Source organism: Varanus komodoensis, unplaced genomic scaffold (assembly GCF_004798865.1).
Source record: "Varanus komodoensis strain SLA01 unplaced genomic scaffold, ASM479886v1 scaffold4, whole genome shotgun sequence".
Taxonomy (NCBI): domain Eukaryota; kingdom Metazoa; phylum Chordata; class Lepidosauria; order Squamata; family Varanidae; genus Varanus; species Varanus komodoensis.
In genome coordinates, this window is record NW_025335941.1 from 29,376,121 (window position 1) to 29,395,181 (window position 19,061).

Here is a 19,061-nt window from a genome sequence, read left to right on the forward strand (position 1 = left end):
CTTGAACATAAAATAATTTAAAATAAATATTGAAGTTGCTTAGACTGTTGTGAAAAAATGGCCTGTATGTAACTGTTATTCTGTACACCTAAGGAATTCTGGAGAGATACCACAAGCAGCAGAAAAACTGGACGTTGACCAGCTCAAGACAGTTGCCTGCTTGTGTGCAGAAATAAGTAAATCTACTTTCCTACAGACTGTCCAGAAGTGACCTGCAAAGTAGGTGCAGTATTTGTGTACCAGCCCAAGATTTTTCCTGCTTTATTTTTTACGACTAAGAAAAACACAATAAATAACAATTATAACTAAACATCACCGATCAAACAGCACATCAACATCAGTGCTCTCTCCACCAGGACCAACAACCCTAATTACTTAATGTAAGATCATTTATTTATTCAGGTTGCCCCACTTCCCTTCCAGAACTGCATTGACTCTTGTGGTGGTTAAAACATATTCAATAAAAGGTTTCTAAATATCACTTGTGTTATTAAATGGAAAAAGGGTTTGACAAGTTAACTTATCATCAATAGCTATATTCCAGATTTCTTTATACCAGTCAACTATATAATATTCACCCTTTTTTCCGATTTCTTGCTACTATTAATCTTACTGCTGTTAATAAATGTAACATCAATTTCAGCCCAAGATTAATATGGTGTAAATGTTAATGGTGCTGAATTTGCATTCATTGCAGGTACGCCATCATATTTTTGGAAGAAAAGGTGAGAGTGCTAGAGTGGAGGATGTCCACTTCCAAGGAATAAGCAAAAGTGAAGAGTACTTGAACAGAATTGTGAAACTGCAAGAACAACAAGAAGCTCCAGAGATGGAATAGCAACAGCTGGTTGAAGCTGATGTGGATAATGTTTAGTAGAGGAAAGTCAATTTAGAAGAAGCGTTCTGGAGAAGGGTAACATCCTGTACCAGTGAAACCACTAGCACTATGTAACCATTTTCAGTCACTAGAGGCTGAGACTGAACAACAACCCACAAAGGAAGAATTACAACAAGGAGCAAGAGGCACAAAGTCAGTTGACCAAGAAGAAGAGAACAGTCATTGTGAGAATCTCCTTGTTGCAGAAGATTGAAATGCAAGTGTGTTGAGATGACCTATGGACTCACCAGGTATGCTATCTTCTGAGAACTCAGATTCACAGAAAATTTCCCAAAACTTATTACATACATTGACATACTTATTACATACATTGGAGGAGGGCCTTCTCTGCGTTGGCGCCCCGACTATGGAATGCGCTCCCTAGAGAGGTGTGCCTGGCGCCTTCATTATATGTTTTTCAGTGCCAGGTCAAGACCTTTTTATTTGGCCAGTATTTTAACATATAGTAATTTTAATTGTGTAAGACTTATTTAATTTATTTTAAATAATGCTCAGTGTGGAATAGTTAACTTATTTTATTGAAGATTGAAATAATGTTGTAAGTCGTCCAGAGATGACAGTAATGGATGGCCTACAATTTTTAATAAATAAATAAATAAATGAATGAATACCTTTCTTCTGATCCATGTGGGAACAAAGAAATTACATTAGATTTTGAAAGTCTGGGAAAGAAACAAGGACTTCGGGGCTCAGTTTTCTCATCTATCCTCTCAGTTCTTGGAGTCCCCCGCTTTTTTTTTTCCAATTCTCTTAGTGAGCACATGGCTAAGAAGGTGGTACTGACATGAGAGAATCTGATTCTGAGACCCAGTTGTGCTACCTGGGAGATGGACTGTTGTCAAGGAATGGACTGCATTTCACAAGAGCTGAAAAGAATGTGTTCAGCACAGCATGAGGAATTTAATCAGGAGGGCTTTCAATCAAGTCCTACTGGGGAAGGAGACATGAACTTTGAAGCAACATTGAATGAGGGCTTATCCTCAATAACAGAGAGAAGCATTCTAGAAGCACCCACAAATACTCTTCACAATAATGTAGGAAAGAACCTAGGCTATAAATCATGTAATTTGGTGTGTCTATACACTAATGCCTAGGGTATGGCAAACAAACTTGAACTCTTGACAATATGCCCCTTGAAATTCTGATCAGAAAACTAACTAAAAGTGATTAGATGGATCAACTATCAGGTGCATCCATAGCTGGCTACAGAACTGGACTCAGAGTGCGCCTTAATGGTGCTTTCTCATACTGGGAAGATGGAACAAACTGTATACCACAAGGCTGAGTTCTTCAAACTGTGCCCTTCAACATTTTTTATTAATTATTTGGATGAGAAGGGGCAGAGAATGCTAATCAAACCTGCAGACAGTACAATAATGAGTGGAATAGCTAATAACTTGAAAGACAGATACAAAAAAATGATCTTGATAAGCTGTAACACTGTGCTGAAAGCAACAGAATGGAATTCATTAGAAACAAATGCCAAATTCTAAACCCAGGAAGAGAGAATCAAATGCACAGTTACAAAATGGGGGGTACTTGGCTCAACAATACACAAAAGCAAGAAGAATCTTAGAATTATTGTAGATCACAAGCTGAAATATGAACCAACAATGTGATGTAACTTTGAACAAGAAAATGATATTTAGGGCTGCATTAAGAATACCTTCCAAATGACATGAAGTTCCCCTCCATTTGACTCTAGATAGGCACCATCTTGAGTACTGCATTCAGTTCTGGGCACCACAGATTAAGAAAGATGAAGACAAGCTAGAAAGGGTTCGGAGGAGAGTGACAGGGATGATAAGTGGTCTAGAAACAAAGCCCTGTGAGGAGAGATTGAACAAACTGGGCATGTTTAGCCTAGAAAACAGATGACTGAAGGGAGATATGACAGCACTTTTCAAATACTTGAAAGGGTGTCATACCGGAGATGGCCAGGATCTCTTCTCTATCATCCCAGAATGTAGTACACAGAATCCTGCGTTTATGTTACAGGAAGCCACATTCCAGCTGAATGTCAGGAGGGAATTCCTCACTGTTAGAGCAGTACATCAGTGGAACTGATTACCTTGGGAGGTCATGGGCTCTTCCACAGGGGGCATTCAAGAGACTGCTGGACAGCCATTTATCAAAGAGGCTTTAATTGGGGTCCTGCATTGATCAGACAGTTGGACTTGTTGACCTTTTAGGCCTCTCCCAGTTGTTCAGTTCTATGATTTTTAATATATGAAGGCAAATACAACTTGATATTATTGAATCTTGGTCGAAGGACTCACATGACTGGAATATAGCAGTTGATGGGCATAATTTTTCCAATAAGATAGAGGAAATAAAAAGGGAGATGGAGATGCAGTATGTTAAAAATACATATCTTTGCAAAGAAATACAGAATGATAAATTTGGTTACCCTATCAAGAGTATCTGGGTTAAAATAAATATGTCAAGGAACAAAAAGAATGGGATAGTCCTGTCTAAGAGCACCAAAGCACAAGATAAGCAAGGAATTTCAAGAAAATGATATGTAGTAGAAATGTGAGGCTTCAATTGCCCTAGTATCTGTTGGGAGACATTCTGCAAAAAGTGGCCCTTCCAAGAAATTCTTGATGGGAATGGCTGAACTTTCTTGCACAGAAAGTGGAGGAAGGCACTAAAGGATCAGCTGTTCTTGACTTAATAGGGACTAACAGTGAAGTCTTAGGGGATAAAGTGTAAATTACAGGAACTCTGAGGCAAAGTGATTATGACATACTTGAGCTCTTGAACGTAAAGCAAAAATCGAGTGCTGCAATACATATACTCTGCATTTGGAAAACCTGATTTTAATAAACTCAGGCAAGTGCCTCCAAGGAAAAAGGAGTCCAGTATGGGGTTTTTAAAAAAGAAATTTTAAAGCCACAATTACAAATAGTTCCAAGAATACAAAAAAATAAAAAACAACAGGGCAAACCAACATAGCGCCACAAAATCTTCAAGTTGACCTAAAAGGGGCATGGCATGTGTGGGAACTGAAAGAAGGCAACTGAAAGTTGACAAAAGAGTACAGACAAATAATATAGGAAGGACATCAAGGAAAGCTGAAGCTTAGGCAGAACTGAGATGAGCAACGGATGCTAAAAGCAGTATTTTTTTCAGGCATATGCACAGTAAAAGACAGAAAGAAATGGTGGTTCAACTTCTCAATAAGGGGAAATTTATAACTTCACAAAGAAAAAAATATCAGAAAATCAGCCTAAGTTCAGTGGTCCAAGTTTATTCAAAAGCAACACAAATCTGGGAACAAAAGTATAGCAAAATGACAATTATCTAGGTGCCAAAGCAGAATTGCAATACAATGTATGATTTAAAACTGTATCAAGTGCTCTGCCTCCCTTGATTTTCATTAGGGCCACAGCCTATGCCTGCTATATTAACACTGTGCCACCCCCAATAACTTGATATTGTGTCTAATGATCTGTTTAGTCATATTGAGTTTGGCCCTAAAACTCTTGAGATGCCACAAACCTATATCACAAAAAGACAAATGACCATAACATACTGCTAGTGGGCTGACAGGTATGAGATAAACAATGCAAGGGGAGGGGGATGCCAGAGAGACTAACAATATTATCAAATTGGTTTGGGAGCAGACAAATATTCTAGTGCCAAGTGAAAAATGTACTATGAATCATTATAAAAGGAAAGAACAAAGTCATACATCAGCTGGGAGGAAATGACAAATCCCCAGTCCTCAAAATCAACCATAGCAAACAACTGTTTGCATAGTATGACAAATTTAGAACCAAAGACACTCTTCTCAAAGTTTTTTTTTAAATAAATCAGCAATTGAAAATTATTCAGAACCTCAGAAGAGCTCACTGGGGAGTGGAATACATTTCTGAACTGAAGTAATTACATCTGTGGTTAATTTCATCAGAACTTTGCTAACTGACAAGGAAGCATTTACAATAGCTGCAATCACTGACATTACATGTTCTCAGGAGTACTGCTGTAGCCAACAATCTGGGGTGCTCACACTAGACTGTTCAATGCAGATGTGTTCTAATTAGCTATTTTAAACACAGGTGTGCATATAAAAAGACACACTGATGAGCTGGAAGATTCATGAGAAACTCCCCCTTTAACAATGGCATCATGTGGATTCCAGACTCAGCATTCATTTAAAACTAATTGTGTTTATTACCCTTTTCCTTGTAGAGATAGCCTTGAAAATGTAAACTGCAAATTGATCTACTGAGAGAAGGACTATCACTTTTGAAGCCACAGTGAGAATAAATTTGCCAACTATTTTCTTGGCAGGGCTCCTATCCCTTTAATATTAAGATTTTTAGCAGAAGCAGTCCCTTGTACTTCCCTGATAGTGGAGAGTGTCTTGTAAGGAGCTGCTGATCTTTTTGCTGCTCCCCATGGACATCACAGCAAGGAAAATCTATCTTGCTCCCTCACTTACCACCTTCATTTCTGCAAAGTATTTGGGTAATAAGTATTTTTGCCTGTTGGAAATTATTTTAATTGGGTTAAATTGGAGGCTCCTGTTTTTACTATTTTGGTCTACACTAGTGTTGTTTTATCTAGTTATTTCTTGATAATCAACTTGTTTTTTATTTTAATAAGAACTGTGTGACAGAAATTCATCAGGCCCTAATTTCTCCAACACTTGATCTCCATCCAGTGAAAATCTGCCACATTTCTACCAGATGAACATCTGTTAAAACTAAGGGCTGCTAAAACTAAGAGAAGAGAAGTGGCAATCTGAGAGGGCTCTATTCCCTTACCTCTGCTAGGTGGAACATTAGGTGCCCTGCTGAGTTTAGCATGTAAGGGAGGGAGCAGGCAATGGGGATGATACTGGGGAAAGAACACTTGAAAGAAGCCACAGTACCAGACAGTGTGGATGCAGGGTTCAGAAGCCCAGCTTTTACATTTTCTGGTTCCCTGGCTTTTGTACAGTTTTTTTCTGTTCTGGAACATTGAATTGCTTCTCCTTAGGCTTGGTTATGGGCACTAAGAGCTTTATGCTAAAATATGCCAGCATTTTTGTTTTTTGGTCCATTCTGTCTTCATCCTCACTCATTATAAGAATCATAAAATAGTAGAGTTGGAAGGGGTCATGAAGGCCATTTGATCGAACCCCCTGCTATTGCAGGACACCAACATACATCACCCCACTCAGATGGCTGTCCAGTTTCTTTTTGAATTTCTCTAGTGTGGAACAGCCCACCACCTGTCTAGGCAGCTGGTTCCACTGTCATATTTCTCTGACAGTGAGGAAACTTTTATTGATATCTAGCCTGAATCAGGGTTTTCTCAGCTTGAATATAACCCTGAAGAGGTTCTTGGAAATGGAATGGGGCCAAAAAAGTTTCAGCATCCATGATGTAGACCAGAGGTCCTCAAACTTTTTCAACGGGGGGGGGGGCGCAGTTGAAAGGTGCCGGAGATGGGTGCGGGCTGCCACATCAGTGTAGGTGAGGGGGTGTGGGCTGGGTGGAGATAGTTTTCTCTGTGCAAGTCCAAAATGATCTCCGCACAAGCATTCTGCTACCTCGCCAAACCTCTATGGCGGGCCAGATAAATGGGCATGGTGGGCTGTAGTTTGAAGACCCATGGTGTAGACAACACAGAGCTAAAATGTACTTTTTGTTTAACTCAGTAAATGAATGGCTTTGTGTTCTTTAACATTTCTCAATCTGCTAGGACATTTAAATTATATATTTGGAGCAGAGGATGGCAACCCTATGTAGGAGTCATATGAATACAGGCTAAGACAGAATTGCTATTTGAAATTGCCAAAAACTGCTTATGTCAAAATTGTACCACTCATTCCTCTAAATTCCATGATAGACTTCAACCTAAGTTCACTGCTCAAACAAAAACTGATACGTCTTGTTTCCGATAGTATGTCTTTGGACTTTGAGGTATTGAAAAGAATCCTAGCAGCATCAACTGGACATGCACATTTCATGAAATGGCCTTCTGCTTTTAGTATGCCTCATGACGTAGCTTTACTAGCTCCTGAATCCTGCTTTTAGAATTGCAGTAATAAGAAAATGACAAATGATTGAAACAGGAGAAAAACAGTATTTTTGGAACAGTAAGGGAAGTAACACAGCTCAAAAAATAAACACTTTATAGTTATCCCCAGTAATCCTGAAACCATATGGACTACTACAAGCTAAACATCTTATCATTGTGTCCTACTCAGAAGTGATAAAATGGCAATAAAACAGCTTCCTGGAACAGATATTTGGGAAAGGAAGATGCAGTAAATGCAGTGTGGAATCCAGTGCTAGATTTTGTTAACTTCTGTAGATAGATGAGTGCTTCTTAAAATCATTCCTAGATGTTTTATCTATTAAAAGAAATAGTCTACAGCTGATAATTTTTGGAAAAGGATACTCATCATTCTATAAACAAAATATGCCTTGCTCAATTATTCATCAAGAACTACACAGAGCACTTTTTCTCATATTTGTGTCATTAATAATGGTGGATTTCAAACACTAATGAAAAAATGGTATCTTAGTAGGTGAAAGGGCCTGTAATGCTCAAAATCTTCATCTAAAATAAAAATTGCAGTTAAATTGTATACTTATTTCATGTCTATTTGTAGCTAAGTACTAACTAAAAACAAAATAACAAAAGTTATTATGTTATTTAGAGGATATGCCTCTCACGCCTTGACTCTAAAATCTCTATCATGGCAAAAATCAAGGCATTTTTTTAGCATTAAAAAGCTACAGAGTGACTTAGAAATGGAATGGAACACACTTATGACTAACATATACAAACCTGGACAAAAGCACAGCCAGCAAGAAAGTCCATGTTGTTGAGACAAGACAGCAAGGCAGGATGCAGACACTGCAGCGAATAAAGACCTATACTACTGAGACCAGTTCTAGAAGAGTTAGAAGCTAAGCACTCTAGCAGACTGAGAGTGTTTAGTGATCTCTCTGGGACTGATCCTGCAAATACCAAAGTGGGCATTCTGGTTCTGGCCACCACTTGAAGCTCCAGAGCCACCCAGATCTTGACAGTGCCCCCCTACATCCTTGAAAAGGGGAATTTTTCCTGACTCAAGGTCTGGCTTGTCAGGGTGGGTTCTGTGAAAGGCCTTGGCTGCAACAGCTGGGCCATGGTTTGGCAGGAGCTGGAAGTGGCTGCAAGGTGCATTGAAACTTTTAGTGAGATGCTCTAGCTTTAGCATATGTGATGCAGACTTGATATCCCTCCTGATGTCAGGCTGGACGGTTGGCCAACAGAAGGTCCCACAAAGCTTCTTGGATGTTTTGGCCTATAATAGGGCCAGTTTCCTTATTATTGGGTTTTAGCAGGATGGGCAGATACCTGGAACATCCCCAGGCTTTAGTAATGACCTGGGACTTATTGATGCTGCTTTTTCATCACAATCACATGAGGCTGAGAACCATCAATCCTGTTCAAATCTGGGGAAGCTCTGTTTCCTGGTCAGGGTGTAAAGTGACTACAGCAAACTGTAAGATCTGTAAGGACATGGGTGGTAGGTGCTAGGACCAAGGTGCAGATACAGGGTTAGGGTTTGCACCAGGTTTAGAGGGCCAGAGGCAAGGGCACATCTTTGAACTGTCCAAGTTCAAGAGCCAGTGAGACAAGAAGATGCAGGCAAAACAATCCAACAGAAGGCTAAAGATCAGGTACCAGTAGGACAGTCACATTCAAGTGAAAGGTGAGGTCAGGTAGGATGGGTACATGTACCTGGTAGGGCAGTGTCTGGAGACAAGGATGGAAAAGCCTGGACCTAGGTAGGAGTCAGGCAGGAACAAGGATTCAGGTGAGGTGATACTGGAAGCTAGAGCAGTGATGGTGGCAATGCACGGGGCAGAGGGGTGCAGCAAGTAGGCATGTTGGCCACCACTCCCAGCAGCCAACCATGCACTGCTTGCACAGAGCATGGGGCTCAAACCCTAGGCACGCTTGGAAGAAACTCAGACTCTGAGCTTCTGAAGATGCTGGAATTTGGCAGATTATCTGCTCAAGGAGGATTCATTGCATATTCCTATTATTGTACCTTCTCTCATTGTGATGTAGCTGCCTCCTCCTTTTGCATCTCCCTCTGCCCTGTACAATTGTGATGGCCGCGCCTGACTCATCCACTCTGCCCCCTTTCTTGAGAGACATTTACAATGTTACAGGCTACCATTATTCTTTTAACCTGTCACAAAAGGAAAGAAAAACCTAGATGGATGACAGAAGGAACACTCACAGTTGCTAAGGATAGGTAAAAAGCAAAAGCAAAAGTGACAGAAATGGGGTCAAAATCCTGACCACAACTTTTCAGTGACTATCATACAGAGACAAAAAGAACTATTACAATGGCCAGTGCAAAGAAATAGAAGAGAACAGCATGAGATAAGAGAGCTCTTCCAGAAGATCCCAAAAATCAAACAGAATTTGAAACCTAGATTATGAATGCTGTAAGACGAACAAAGGAGCATACTACTTGATCAGGGAAAAATAAAGAGAAGGTGGAAACAATATATAGAAGAGATGAAAGGATGACAGATTCCTTCAAAGAGGAATCCTATGAGAAAGACCCTGCAATATTAGAACCTGCAAAGTAAAAACTGCTCTGAAAACACTTGGAAGAAACAAAGCACCCACAGCTGATAGGATACCATTAGAACTATTTCAAGCTGCAGAGACTGAATTGGTCCAAATACTAAGAAGAATATGTCCACAAATATGCTACTGATGTTATGTATTTTTGCAGGATTAGCTGGTGAGAACATTTGCTGCCATTTTTTGTGTATTGCTTTTTATGTGGTTTCATTAAATGTTATTTTTTAACTCTTGTAAACATCGTCTGGATCTATAATGGATGGAGGAGTGGGACACAAATCTATTAAATAATACATAGCAAACCCAAATGTATCTATGATGGATTACTTCTTTATGTGTGGTACTCTTCTGATCAATGGCAAAATTATTGAAAGGCAGATGGAAATCACTCTACTATTACACTTACAAATAGACTTAGAGTGATGGGTCAACACAGCTGGTTCCTTCAGACAGCATTTCTTTATTGCTTTCTAGAGCCTACATGCTTCATATATTTGGCAGTATTTTGGCAGTTTACACTACCTATATCAATCCATATATATGTGTGGGCATACTACAGAAACTCTGTAGCCTTTAAAAAATAGAAAAGATACTGTTTCCTAAATCTTTGTAATCTGTGTGCAATCCCATTGTCTTGGTGATTAGGAAATCTATTTGGCCTTTTTAGTGTTGAACTCAGCTTTACTAGGAAGACAGAAAGAGTCTTGGTCATTGCATTATTCTGCTGATTGAAAAAAGGATTCTGCAAATGAATATAATTATGATACAGTATATCTTCACATCTGTGTTCACCTAGATTTTATTTTGTGTAGAATTTTCCATGGCAAATACACTTCAAAATCAAGGCACAGGAAAACTGGAAAATGTAAATGTAATAATAAACCAGAAATACAGTTTTATAGGTAAAAAAGAATCTAAATTCCTGAAAAAATGTCCTCCATAAACAGGCTAAGATTAAGAAATGTCATATTGCTTAAAGTCCCTGTAGGCAGACTTTTAAAAAACACATTACACTATGCAAAAGAACAATCCAGCTTTCTTTCTAAAAGAAAATAGCCCTAAGTATGAAAGTTATTTTCTAGCAGGCAACAGTTTTGGTACTTGTTAGCTACGGCTTTCCAGTAAGCTGTACTATTCAAGTCCCACTAAATTGAAGGGGAGGGTGCACTAGAACAAGTTCATGGAGAGCAACAATTTACTGGAGTGCATCCCATGCTTCTTTCTGTGTGTAGAACCTCAAACTTCATCATAAATACTCAGCACTGGAAGGACAATACCAACACATAAAATAAATTAAACACTGGCAACTCAGTTTAATTTAAAAGGGTCTCAGGATAAGAAGTTAATCTATAAAATGGATTAAGTGCTTAAATATATAGCATCTTAATTAAAAGTTGAAGTATACACATTCTTATACTGGGCTGTTATGTGAACTAGCCAAATGGAAAGTATAACCTGATCCTGGAAGTATGAGCCAGTTGAGAACAAATTACTGCAATAGTAAACCTCTAAACTTGATAGATAAAATTGTAGATAACATATTCTTAACATCTGACAGACATATTTCTTCTTATGTATCCTTTCAAAATAGTCATTTCAAACATTTTAAATGATGTCATATTAGGACAGATCGATTTAAATCAGGGATGTCCAAACTGTGGCCCAACACAAAATCGTAAGCTTTCTTTCTTGTGTTGCGTTGTCATGTAAAATAAACATATGTATGCTCTCGCTATTTGTATGCATGTGTGGCTTCAGTTTTATGGTGGTGTGCAGCTTCCATTTGTGAGCAACTATTTTCAAGAATGAAGCATGCTAAGAGTAAAATTGGAAGCAAAATATCTGATGAGCACCTTGAGAACTCACTGAGAATTACAACTACTTCCATCAAAAGATTAGTTTCTCAAATAAAACTAGTGGGATATTTGACATTTTATGTTGCCCTCTTTTCTTTTACTTTTATAATAAAAATATCAAAAAATCAATGAAGTTTTATTACTTAGATATGTTTATTTTCTATATTAGGAATTGTAAACTTGGGACCTGCTCGATGATTTTAAAACTCTCCAAATGGGGTGCCACATAATTATTATTATTATGTGAGGAATGTTTGCTTATCTGTGGGGGTGGATATCACAAATACTATGCACAGACTTTTTTTTTTTTTTTTGCTCATCAGCTTTTTTTAGTGTATGTGCGGCCCAAAACGATTCTTCTTCCAAAGTGACCCAGAGAAGCCAAAAGGCTGGGAATCCCTCATTTAAATTGTTTGCCACTGATAGTTCTTCACATATTTCTTAAACAATGGTGCTAATCTGCCTCTAAAACATGTTAATTCACAACTGAATATATTAGCTCAATTCACTCTTATGCTAAGAAGTCATGGTAATTTTGTTGTGGCAAAAATGTGACACACTATGGGTACAGGCAGTTATATTTCTGCTATGATGTTTTACCATTTTCTTTCCAATACACTTCATTGTTCCTGTCCACTTTCACTCTGACTGTTCTTTCCTGTACTGACCATGTTTGCATATTGCAACAAGCCGCAGCATTAGTTGTTGGGTTCTGGGTGGTTATAATGTGCAAACACAGCCTTGGTAAAAAAACCATGTTTTGTAAACCCCAAAAGAGAGCCCATGGTTATTGTTGGATAAACACTCTGACTAGCATAAACCATGCATTATCATGATCTGTGAACCTGAAACCATGGATTGTGCATGGGCTGTTTCACCAGGCAAAAGACTGAAAATATAACACATTTAAATGTGTGCATGTGTGCACACACAAACATACACACACAGTTGCAATCAATGTTTCTCCCTCTGAGCAATATTAGTCTCACCAGAATGTCTTTGCTTAATGATCTTTATTGTTGTACATAAGTATCTGAGCATACACAAAGTGGATTGTCGAACCCTATCTACCATTCATTTCCCAAAGTAATCCTTATCAGCCCTTCTGTGTCTCAACCCTGGAGGAGGCACACTGTGGAAAAGGGCACACCTCAACTCCTCCCATTGTGCCCCTAATTGGGCTTTTCTCCAGTGTTGGCAGCAAGCTACCTGGTCTACCTCCTCAGCTGGCACGGGATCTCCATTGGAGAAATTTCTCATGCCAATGTCTCCTTGCACAGGTTGTAACTCCTCAGTGTTTCCAGGGTCAGGTTGATCTGTCTCTCTGTCTGCCTTTGGGCTAATCTCTCCCCATGCCACTTTTTGTTTGCTCCCATGACTGAACCACAGCTTGAGGTGGCATCGTTTCAAAAACAGTCACATTCTCAAAATTGGAATCTGAATAATCAGTACAACCTGCACGGGGAGTCTCCCATGAATGTTCTTGAAGTTTGACAGGATGTGTGAGCACAACACACAGAGAGAGGTTGCTGTAGTCTTGTTCACCTTTTTCCCAAAATAAATCTAATGCTGCAATCTGCCTGGCAATACCAACTACTCTCCACAGCTACCACTCTTCCTCTGATGTTCAGAGCTGCTGCTTACAACACTGGGCTGTAGGGGACTAGTTTTCAGGTAAGATGCCTCAATGCCAGGTACCGAAGAGTGCCTCTGTGACCTGTTGCTGAAATGAAGTGCCTATTCACACCCCCCAGATGCAGTTAATTGGTATAACTGATTGTTGATGGGCAGCAATGATGAGAAAGCAAGCTGTAGTATCCTGTGGAGCCACACCTATCTTTTCCCCTCTCAACTTCCCACTCCTTTTTGTGCTCCCCCAGTTGTAGTTTTAGCACATTTATGACTGAATTCAATTGTAACTGTTATTTTTACAGTGAGAGGAAAATTCAGTAGTTTATTGATGGTTTTTAATTTAGAATTTGTTAATAAGATTGCTTTTACTTATACTTATTTTAAAAAGCACTGATTTATATTTTCTCTGTACCAAATGTGGTTTGAAGTATATGTTCCAATTCAGTCTATATACTTTAAAAATACTAAATCAAATCCACAAGTTAGCAAAATATAAAAGCCATTCATAAAACAACTGATTCAGTGAAGAGTAATTATTCAAAACATATATCCTGAAAAAGGTTTAGTATTTGATGTTTTTTGTATGCATATGCTCTTATTCACAGTTTTATTTTGAGAAACATTTACTAAAACCCAGTTCCTATGTGACTTAAGGACTCAGATTCTTATTTTACTGGGTGAGAAACAGATATTGCTGATTTACTTGTCCTAGTTCATTCTGAAACTTTTGAATATAGGCAAATTAAAATCTACACAGACTGACTTACCCCATTTAGAGGATAGGTTTTCCATCCTAGCTCTCCAATTGCAGTGGTTGTATCAAGCAATATAACTAGAAATACAAAAAAAGTTAATTTAGGATATTTCTATTAAATTGGTTGAAAGCCTAGTCTACTCCTAAGTGACAAAACTCTCTTAGCTGCACACTTTGTGTACATATAAAAGCAGGCTTTTTATATACATATTTCTATGATACAAACTCTCTTCAAGCAAATATAAACTTTCTATAAACAACACTTAGAAATGTTTCAGCAGTTTTGCGTTGCTAGAATTAAAACACAGCATGTAAAACAGACAAATGATATTTCTTTATTAAAGTTGAAGAAACATAAGGAAGAGGGATACTAGTGTGAGAAACAGATATTTCACAGACTTTTTCCATGGGAAACTGAAGAGCAAACAGCAACAGCTTACACGCCACTAAAGGGAATCTTGGCAAGGACTCCATGTATCAAAACTTTTAATCAAAGTTTCTACAAAAGGCATTCACACAGCAGAATGGGAAAGCCACTTTTTCAGTGAGAACTGCTCAGTTCAGTGACTTGCTGAGGTACAAATATTTAAAACTCTTGAAGTCATGCAATACTTATTTCTCAGCTAAGCTCTGACTACATAAAACTGTAATTTGGAAATAAATGAGTAGTAGATAGGCTGAAAAATATATTTTTATGCAAGAAGATACTTTCCTACTCAATATGGATTTGTTTTTTTAATCTTCATTTTTACTATCATACAATGTACTAATTATATGCATCTCTTCTCTTGCTATCCAATGCAATGACTATTGTATTCTTTACCATGATTCAGTATGACTCTAATTCAGTATGCTTATTTTGTAAGCCCCGTAAGAAGGCCTTGGCTGTTATAGGCAGCCTATAAATACATGTGTAAATAAATAATATAATATAATATAATATAATATATTATGCACATTTTTTGAAAATAAAAAGTATATGGTATTTATTACACCATCACTCTGCTGCATTCACAGAACTTTAGAACCATGGATTCATAGCATATTACAGTTGGAAGCAAGAAGGCCATCGGGTCTAACCTCCTGCTCAGTGCAGGACTCCCAGTTCATCCCGCTCAGTTGGCTGACTTATTGTAGTAAACAGACAGGGAGTTCTTCCTGATGTTCAGCTGGAATCTAGCCTCCTATAACTCTCACCCAGTATTCTTTGGCCTGCACTCTAGGATGAGAAGAAAGCTTCCTCTTTGTGACAGCCTTTGAAGTACTTGAAGAGTGCTATCATATCTCCCTTCAGCCATCTCTTCTAAAGGCTAAACATGTCCAGTTCTTTCAATCTCTCCTCATAGGGCTTTGTTTCCAGTCCCCAGATCATCCTTGGTTCCCTCTTCTGAAACCTGTTCAGGTTGTCTACATCCTTCTACATCCCCTTCATGGATCACTGCCTTGTCATGGTGAAGGGACTTGTGTTGCTCAATGAAGCTATGAGCTATGCCATGCAGGATCACCCAAGATGGACAGGTCATAGCAGAGAACTCTGAGAAAACGTGATCCACTGGAGAAGGAAATGGCAATGATTTAAGGAATTAGATCTGATAAACAGAGTGCCTGAAGAACTATGGACAGAAGTTCGTGACATTGTACAAGAGGTAGCAACTAAAACCATCCCAAACACAAAGAAATGCAAGAAAGCACAATAGCTGTCTGAGGAAGCTTTACAAATAGCGGAGGAAAGAAGGGAAGCAAAAGGCAAGAGAGAAAAGGAAAGATACACCCAATTGAATGCAGAATTCCAGAGAATAGCTGGAAGAGATAAGAATGCCTTCTTAAATGAACAGTGTAAAGAAATAGAAGAAAACAATAGAATAGGGAGGACCAGAGATCTCTTCAAGACAATTGGAGATATGAAGGGAACGTTTCATGCAAAGATGGGCAGGATAACGGACCAACATGGCAGGGACCTAACAGAGGCAGAAGAGATTAAGAAGAGGTGGCAAGATTACACAGAGAAACTATACAAGAAAGAGCTCAATGTCCCTGATAACCATGATGGGGTGGTCACTGACCTCGAGCCAGACATCCTGGAATGTGAAGTCAAATGGGCCTTAGGAAGTCTGAGCAACAACAAAGCTAGTGGAGGTGACAGTATTCCAGCTGAGCTATTCTAAATCCTAAAAGATGATGCAGTAAAAGTGCTACACTTAATATGCCAGCAAATTTGGAAAACTCAACAGTGGCCACGGGATTGGAAAAGGTCAGTTTACATTCCCATCCCAAAGAAGGGCAATGCCAAGGAATGTTCAAACTACCGCACCATTGCCCTCATTTCACATGCTAGCAAAGTTATGCTCAAAATCCTACAAGCTTGGCTCCAGCAGTATGTGGACCAAGAATGATCAGAAGTACAGGCAGGATTTCGAAGAGGGAGATGAACTAGAGATCAAAGTGCCAACATATGCTGAATCATGAAGAAAGCTAGGGAGTTCCAGAAAAACATCTTCTTCTGCTTCATTGACTATGCTAAAGCCTTTGATTGTGTGGATCACAACAAACTGTGGCAAGTTCTTAAAGAGATGGGAGTACCTGACCATCTTATTCGTTTCTTGAGAAACCTATATACTGGTCAAAAAGTAACAGTGAGAACTGGACACGGAACCACTGATTGGTTCAAAATTGAGAAAGGAGTTCGGCAAGGCTGTATACTGTCACCCTGCCCATTTAACTTATATGCAGAGCACATCATGAGAAATTCAGGGCTAGATAAATCATCAGTTGGAATTATGGTTGCTGGGAGAAATATCAACAACCTCAGACATGCAGGTGATACCACTCAAATGGCAGAAAGTGAAGAGGTACTAAGGAGCCTCTTGACGTGGGTAAAGGAGGAGAGTGCAAAAAGTTGGCTTGAAACTCAACGTTAAAGAAAACTAAGATCATAGCATCCAGTCCTCTTACTTCCTGGCAAATCGATGGGAAAGAAATGGAGGTAGTGACAGATTTCATTTTCCTGGGCTTCAAGATCACCGCAGATGAGGACTGCAGCCAAGAAATTAAAAGATGCTTGCTCCTGGGAGATTTGCTATAGCAAATCTGGACAGCATACTAAAAAGCAGAGACATCACCCTGCCAACAAAAGTGCGTTTAGTCAAGGCTATGGTTTTCCCAGTTGCAATGTATGGCTGTGAAAGCTGGACCATAAGGAAGGCTGAGCGCCGAAGGACTGAGGTCTTTGAATTGTGGTGCTGGAGGAGACTCCTGTGAGTCCCCTGGACCGCAAGCAATCAAACTGGTCAGTCCTAGAGGAGATCAACCCTGACTGCTCTTTAGAAGGCCAGATAGTGAAGATGAAACTCAAATACTTTTGCCACCTAATGAGAAGGAAGGACTCCCTGGAGAAGAGCCTAATGCTGGGAACAATAGATGGCAAAAGAAGAAGGGGATGGCAGAGAATGAGGTGGCTAGATGGAGTCACTGAAGCAGTTGGTGTGAGCTTAAGTGGACTCTGGGGGATGATGGAGGACAGGAAGGCTTGGAGGAATGTTGTCCATGGGGTCGCGATGGGTTGGACATGACTTTGCAACTAACAAGAACAAAACATCCTTCTTAAGCTGTGGTGTTTAGAACTGGGCATAATACAACTGATGAGGTCTAATCAGTGCTGACAAGAGAAGTTATTTCACATGATGTGGAAGTGATATGTCTGTTTCATGCAGTCTGAAATAGCATTAGCCTTTTTTGTAGCTACATCACATTGGCTTACCTTGTGATCTACAACAATTCCAGGATCCTTCACAGTTGTAGCATTACTGAGCCAAATATCACCCATCTTATAAACATACATTTGGTCTCTTTTTTCCTAGGGGCAGAACTTAGTATTGTCCCTATCAAATTTCATTCTTCAACCTATCCAGATCACTTTGAATTTGATTTCTGTCTCCCAAGGTATTAGCTATCCCACTCAATTTTTTGTCATCTGCAGATCCAATAAACATTCCCTGCACATCCCCTTCCAAATATTTGTATATCTTTTATACACAAATATAATGTGTATAAAATAGCCTTTTGCATGGGTCATAACTTTATAATGAGAAGGTGCTAAGGTAGGAAAAACATGTGATTCAGTAGATGTGCACATGGATTTTATTCTCTGGTGTTAATTTATTCTTCAGCAATTCATTAAAATGGAAAGTTAAATCTTTATAAAGTAAGCTGCATAAGTGAATAAAATTATCACCTCATCCCCATGTTGAATTAGGGAATTAAAATGAGGAAAATATGGAGTTCCTAACAATGCAGCTTTTTTAAAAAAATCATTTTTCACTAAATAGCGTTTTGATAGTCATTTTTATACATTCCTAGGGTCCAAAACAACTCTAAGCCTTAAAAAATGTTCCTACTATTCAGAAATCTTTGACAATATTTGCATAAAAAGCTTTCTAGGATAATAGGTATAATAGATGCCTACTCAAAGTTAGTATTTTTAAGTATAATTTTTACCGCTGTGAAAATTGTTATGCCTGAAGAAAACTGTATATTCTGAATATATTGAGTAGTCCCAAATAGCTGCCTGTTTTCCAAAGAGTCTAATCCATAAGCATAACAAAAGGCATAAAGGAGATTTTAAAATTTACATTAGCACTGAGTGAGGAAGATTTGGCCTCGTTTAGGTCTGAAACCACAGATATAAGCTTTATATATATATATATATATATATATATATATATATATATATATTATTAAAGAAAGGAAATAGGAAGGAAAGGAGAAAAAAAAAACAATATTGCATTGTAACTGATTAAAAGTCAACTCCTATTCTTCTACCATCTGTAACTACTGGTTTTTTTAGGTGCACACAAACTGACCTACCATCAAGACCAACACCATATATTTCAGTTGAGAGGGAGGGGGGAATCATGAGCTCTACATGTACAAAAATGAATTTAATGAGTTCTGTATAAAGGGTACCTGTCAGCGCCATCAGTTGTGGGGACAGGATTTAAGCTTGAAGGTGCCTTGACATGACCTTGCAAAAGTGAACTGAAGAAACAATTTATACTGGGAGCATAGTTTGATTTTATTGTCCAATAGCCCCAAATTAGGACCCAAATAACCAGATAATAAATATTTGCTGTGGCAACTTTTAAGTGATGACTTAGTTTCATCAAGTGATTTATACTAGTAAATTGAAGTGTATCAGATCACATGTAGAAAGTCCAGAAGCAAAGTTCTGCTCTAATATGGCACCTATTGATGGTCTTAGACAAGTTTATATCTCTATACTTAAGGGATTTCATAGACTTATTTGGGCCTCAGAATATTGTAGTTA

At 38.6% G+C, this 19,061-nt stretch overlaps 1 protein-coding gene across 2 annotated transcripts in view; it reads right to left on the bottom strand.

The window, feature by feature from the left end:
• The window catches only part of EPHA6 (EPH receptor A6), a 462,252-nt gene that overhangs the window by 407,013 nt on the left and 36,178 nt on the right, over nt 1-19,061 (bottom strand). For both annotated transcript variants that reach the window (XM_044442451.1, XM_044442452.1), the window contains exon 2: nt 13,752-13,816. In XM_044442451.1, the coding sequence (XP_044298386.1) occupies nt 13,752-13,816 (65 nt within the window). The remainder of the gene's footprint in view (nt 1-13,751; nt 13,817-19,061) is intronic.